The 6,218-nt window shown below is 49.9% G+C and overlaps 1 protein-coding gene across 1 annotated transcript in view; it reads right to left on the bottom strand.

Moving 5' to 3' along the window:
- The window catches only part of PADI4 (peptidyl arginine deiminase 4), a 52,479-nt gene that overhangs the window by 5,241 nt on the left and 41,020 nt on the right, over positions 1-6,218 (bottom strand). The window contains exons 11-14 of the mRNA XM_017852166.1: positions 3,673-3,827; positions 2,224-2,368; positions 1,886-1,988; positions 47-117 (exon numbers count right to left, since the gene is read on the bottom strand). Coding sequence (XP_017707655.1) covers positions 47-117; positions 1,886-1,988; positions 2,224-2,368; positions 3,673-3,827 — 474 coding nt within the window. The remainder of the gene's footprint in view (positions 1-46; positions 118-1,885; positions 1,989-2,223; positions 2,369-3,672; positions 3,828-6,218) is intronic.

The following is a 6,218-nucleotide window of genomic DNA, read 5'->3' as shown; positions in this document are numbered from 1 at the left end:
GGGTGGGGCGCCAGGTCTGCTGGGGTGTGGGCACCCAGGCTCCTACCTCCACAAATGAATTATGTTCTCTCAATGTTGTGTTTGACAGAATGTTCTTTATTTTCTGATGGTTTTTTTCTGTCATGGAGAAAAAGAAAAAGAAAAAAAAGAGAAAAAGAAAAAGAAAAAAAGAAAAAAAAAAGGCAAATGAATTCAGAGGTCGATTTCCCTCTTCCCAGCCAGTGCCAGGAGGACTCAGTATTCTCACCTATAAAATGGAGGCAGTAATAATACTTACAATACAGGTTTGCTATGAGCATCTGTGAGTCAAATGCCTTTAATACAATATTTTAGCAGTATAAGTTCTCATTAAAAATGTTCTCACCTCATTTAAATTCTATTTTTAAAATACATTTTTATAGTTTAATTTAATTAATTAATTTATTTGAGAGAGAACCTTGCTCTGTCACCCAGGCTGGAGTGCAATGGCACGATCTTGGCTCACTACAACCTCCACCTCCCAGGTTCAAGCGATTCTCCTGCCTCAGCCTCCCCAGCAGCTGGGATTACAGGCACACACCACTGTACCTAGCTAACTTTTGTAATTTTAGTAGAGACAAGGTTTCACCATGTTGGCCAGGCTGATCTCGAACTCCTGACCTCAAGTGATCCACCCGCCTCAGCTTCCCAAAGTGCTGGGATTACAGGCGTGAGCCACCATGCCTGGCCTAGTTTAATGTATTTTGATAGCACACTTACAGGAACAGCACAAAAAACAGACAACATTAAAAATACCTATTTGCATGCAGGACAGACAGCTCAGAAAAGTATAGTGAATGGATGGAATCTACTGTGTGATAAAAATGCTACAAATACCATTTAGTTGCCGTCAATAAGAAATTTCCTTGTTTTAAGCCAGACTTGGTGGCTCATGCCTATAATCCCAGCACTTTGGGAGGCCAAGGTGGGCGGATCACCAAGTCAGGAGTTCAGGACCAACCTGGCCAGCCTGACAAAACCCTATCTCTACTAAAAATACAAAAATTAGCCAAGCATGGTGGTGCACGCCTGTAATCCCAGCTCCTTGGGAGGCTGGGGCAGGAGAATCACTTGAATCCAGGAGGTGGAGGCTGCAGAGAGCTGAGATTGCGCCACTGCACTCCAGCCTGGAAAATAGAGGAAAACTTTGTCTCAAAAAAAAGAACATCCAGAAAAATGTAACAGGTTTACTTATAATTATTAAAAAGTTGAACCACTGAAACTTGTTCACTAAAATATTTTGTCTTGCATTAATGCTAAATTCTCTTGTCTCCAAAGAGATCCCATTGAGAGAGGAAGAAACAGGTCCGCCCTCACCTGATGCCACACAACATACTGAGACCTGAGGTGGAGCTCTCAGCCACAGAGGCTCTTCAGCCCGTGGGCCTGGCCCGTGTCTGTGAGCTCTGCTGAAAGAGTAATATTTCATCTGTGCTCCAGCCAGACCGAACCTCCCCCAGGTCCTCACACACATCACGCTTTCTCCCGCCTCTGAGCCTTCACATGCCCTGTCCCTCTGCCTGTGGTATCTCTCTTCCTGTCATTTCCCTGCCCCGTTTGCCCAGCCAAGTCCTACTTGCATGCTCCTACTTGGCCTTTGCCTCCTCTAAGAAGGCTTCCCTGAGCTCCGTCCGCTCAGACACCCCTCAAAGCCCCTGTGTTGGAGCTGTTCTGTTGACTCACTTCCCCTGGCCTATGAGCCCAGAGGGTAGCGAGCTGCTCTGCCCTGTTCATGCAGTCTCCCCAGTGTTTGGCACAGTTCCTGGCACACAGTAGGTGCTCAGATGCTACCCTGTTGCCTGGATGATTCCCTCCAGGCAACAGCAGACCACGGGAAGCAGGAAGGTGCATGGATGGGAGAACTTACTCTTGATCCCTTGGAACAGCAGGGCATCCCCGTGGCCCTCATTCTGCTGCTCCTGGAACAGTTTGTAGCAGGACCTGGGGCTGGCCAGGAGGAGCCGGAAGCCCTGGAGGCAGAAACACTGGGGTTAGAAGTCAGCTTTGCCCCTGGGGCTCCCAAGGAGGGTGGATCTGCCGAGGGTGGAAGGAGTATGGACTTGGACCCAAGCTGGCCACCTCCTCTACTCCCATCCTTAGGGTGAAGGAAAAATAGACTCAGACAAGTAAAGTTGCTCCCACCCCAGGCAGAGGGTCTACTCAGGAAGGAGGCATGGCTTCCTGAGGCAGCCCCCAAGACTGTACCTTCCTGTCGGGTGCAGGCACAAAGCTCAGGAACTCATCCACGTGGCCCACGGTCAGCCAGTCAGAATAGAGCTTCACAGGGGCCTGCACCTGCTGGGCACTGAGGAAGTCCTGCAGGGCCTGGTGCATCTCCCGGCTGTCACTGCTATCATGGCAGGGTTAAAGGGGTATTATTGGCAGCAAGGACTACAGGGAAGTCTCTGAAGGACAAAGGGCCTGGCAAAAAGGTCAGGGTTCTCCTTCAGCTGAGAAAAGGATGCAGGAGGCTGGAATGCCTTTAGTTTATCCCCTAACATTTGAGAAATTAAGGAATTGTCATTCTAGTTTCATTGGGGGAAACTGAGGCACAGAGTCACTAAGGTAAGTAGGACAAAGCTTAGCCTCAGAAAGCACTGCCTCTTGAATTAGACGAGATGCTGGTGTTCTGGGTACACATGGGGTTTAGAGCCAGACTGACCTAAGCTGCTGATCTCTTGTTAGCCGTGTGGCCTTGGGGACATTCCTTCACCTGTTTGAGCCTCAGTTTTCTCTTAAAAAAAAAACATTAGTGTTCCATTGCCTTGCTCTTTTTTTTTTTTTTTTTTTTTTTGAGACAGAGTCTTCCTCTGTTGCCGAGGCTGGTGCGATCTCGGCTCACTGCAACCTCTGCCTCCCGGGATCAAGTGATTCTCCTGCCTCAGCCTCCCGAGTAGCTGAGATTACAGGCATGTGCCACCACACCCAGCTAATTTTTGTATCTTTGGTAGAGACAGGGTTTCCTCATGTTAGTCACGCTGGTCTCGAACTCCTGACCTTGGGTGATCCACCCACCTCAGCCTCCTGAAGCGCTGGGATTAGAGACGTGAGCCACTGTGCCCAGCCTTTTCTTCTTGTTCAATCGGTTCTAGCCATCCTGGCCTTGCACACAGGAGCTCATTCCTGCCTCAGGGCCTTTGCACATGCACTTTCATCTGCCTGGAACTCTCTGTCCCAGATCTCCAGATGGCCCTGTCCCTTCTGTCATTAGGCCTCAGTTCAAAAGTCCCTTCCCCAAAGAGGCCCTCCCTGGTCACCCTAACTGTTCCTCTTCCTCCTGTGCCCCTCTCTTTTGTTTTTGTCACTATTTGAAATTATCTTGTCTACTTTTCTATCATCTATTTCCCCACTAGAGTAGTGGTAAGGACTTGTCTTTCATGTCCACGGCTGCATTCCCAGCTCCCAGAACATTCTGGATGCTCAGTAAATATTCACTGACTGAAAGAGGGTAAGTGGCAGAGCTGGAATTGAACTTGGGTCTATGGGCTCCAAAGCCTGCATTCCTCACCCTGCACTTGGATTCCCCTCATACTCCCTCAAGCCTGTTGGGCCCTCTAGGGTCGGAAGCAGGTAAGCGAGGCTTCTACTCTGGCCTCTGCTTTTCCACTGCCTCCCTGGGTCCTGGCCGCCCCCTCCTGTTACTCCCCTCCTTACCTGGGATAACAGCTGTCCCCGAAGAGAATCCTGCCCAGCGGGTATTCCTTGCCCCTGACTGTGACCGGGGGGCTCACTTCCAGGTTCCCAAAGGAGTCCAGCCCACTGACACCCCCTGTTTGGGGCCCTCGAGTTACGTAGCCAAAATCTGGACCCTGAGATACGAGAAGGGAGTGCCAAGAGTTAGAGGAATGAGGTCCCTGGTGAAGGGTGTGGGGGTCCAAGTTTAGAGATGAACTTGGGCACAGGAAGTAACTCAGTACCGTCTGCAGCTGGTACATAGCAGGTGCTGTTATCACGTGTGGAATGTTAAAGGAATGTTGAGTTCATTCAGTGGACAAGAAAAGGGACTAGCTAACGCATGCCAGCTGCTTGGGAAACTTTAACTTTGGCATAAAATGAATCTGCAAAACATCATTTTTCCCCACCTTAAGACAGAGTCTCACTCTGTTGCCCAGGCTGGAGTGCAGTGGCGCCATCTCAGCTCACTACAACCTCTGCCTCTGGGTTCAAGCAATACTCCTCAGTCTCCTGAGTAGTGGAGACTACAGGCATGCCCCACCATACCCAGCTAATTTCTGTATATATAAATATAGTTTTTTATTATACTTTAAGTTCTAGGGTACATGTGCACAACGTGCAGGTTTGTTACACATGGATACATGTGCCATGCTGGTGTGCTGTACCCATTAACTCATCATTTACATTAGTTATATCCCCGAGTGCTATCCCTCCCCCCTCTTTTTTTTTTTTTTTTTTTTTTAAGTAGAGATGGGGTTTCACCATGTTGGCCAGGCGAGTCTCAGATTCCTGACCTCAAGTGATCTGCCTGCCTCAACCTCCCAAAGTGCTAGGATTACAGGCATGAGCCACTATGCCCAACCACATTTATTCTCTTAAAGTTCTGGAGGCCAGAAGTGTGAAATCAGTTTCACTGGGCTTAAGTCCAGGGATGGCAGAGCTGGTTCCTCCTGGAGGCCCTGAGGAAAAAATCTATTATATTTCCTTGTCTTATTCAGCTTCTAATAGCCGCCTTAGCTGGCAGCCCCTCCTTCCATCTTCAAAGATCTCTAGTCTCTGCTTCCATCATCACAGGCCCTTCCCCATTCCAGGATAAACCAGGATAATCACCCCATCGCAAGATCCCTAACATAATCACGTTCAGCAAAGTCCCTTTTACCATATAAGGAAACATCAGATTCGGGGGGATTAGGATGTACGGGGCCATTATTCAGGCCACCGCCCATCTTCCCCGCCTCCCAGGAGAGGGTACATCTAGCCTTCTACACATACATGGTCCATTCCCTGAGGCTTCATGGGGGCCATGAACTTCCTGAGAGTAGACTCCAAATTGTGTGCCCAGGTATGAGTTTCTGGGAAGACGAGTAGGTCTCAAGAAGGTCTGTGATCTCCAAATTTACTTCTTCACTGCAGTTTTGACCTCCTGGGCTCAAACGATCCTCCCGCCTCAGCTGCCCGAGTAGCTGGGACCACAGGTGCATGCCATCACAACCTGGCTAATGTTTAAAGTTGTTTTTTTCCTGTAGAGATGGGGTCTCACTATGTTGCCCAGGCTGGTCTCAAACTCTTGGGCTCAATCTTCCTGCCTTGGCTCCCAGAGTGTTGGGATTATAGGTGTGAGCTACTGCACCCAGCCTGATTCCACAAATTTAAAAACCACACTTCCAGTTCCTCTCTCCACTCCTCTCTAAAACCCAGACCAACCCGCCTTCCCCTGCCCATCAAAGCTTTCCTTGTCCAGGTCTCCATGAACACACAGCCAAACCCCAAGGGCAATGCCTGGCCCTCAGCTTCCCCCTCAGAAGCCCCTGAATCAGCCAGTCATGGCTGCATTCTCGGCACACTGTCTGCACTGGGCTTTCAGGACTCTGGGGGATCCTGGTTCACCTCCAACCCCACTTGCCCCTTCAGTGGTCCTGCCAAGTCTCATGGAATTCCATTCCTGAGCCGACAACCCTCGTGTTCGCATCTCTGGGTATCCCTTCCCTCCCAAACATCAGATGTGTACTGGGGCTCACCTGACTTCCCATTTGGATGTTGACCAATTATCTCCCACTTACCCTGAACAGAACTTTGGGCCCCCTCTTCCCACCTCCTCATTTTCCATCAACCTGTTCCTCCTCCCACAGTCCTCCCCTTCCAGGGGATGGTGCCTGCCACCCACAGAGGTCACAGCCTTGCTGTCGCCTTTGGCTTGCCTCTCTCATAGTGGGGGTCAGAATGTTCTGCTGGCTCCGCCTTCTAGACATAGCTGGAATCTTACAGCTTCTCGCCTCCTCCAGCCACGCCCTGCCTGCACTCCCAGCATCCTTCACCTGCCCACTCCCCTCCCCTTTGCCTCTGTTCTCTTTACACAACACGTAGCAGGGCTTGTTCTCTTTTCTAACAAACCAGATCATAATCCTCCTCTGTTTAAGACCCTGTGATGATTCTCAGTTTCTAAACAATGGCCTTACCAGTAGCCAACAAACCCAATCCCATCCTGTCATCCCGTCCCTTCCCCATCACCTCTGACCACAGCCTCT

This window comes from Rhinopithecus bieti, unplaced genomic scaffold (genome assembly GCF_001698545.2).
Source record: "Rhinopithecus bieti isolate Rb0 unplaced genomic scaffold, ASM169854v2 scaffold_33652, whole genome shotgun sequence".
Taxonomy (NCBI): Eukaryota; Metazoa; Chordata; class Mammalia; order Primates; family Cercopithecidae; genus Rhinopithecus; species Rhinopithecus bieti.
The sequence above is the reverse complement of the archived record's forward strand: the minus strand, read 5'-3'. Positions and strand labels throughout refer to the sequence as shown.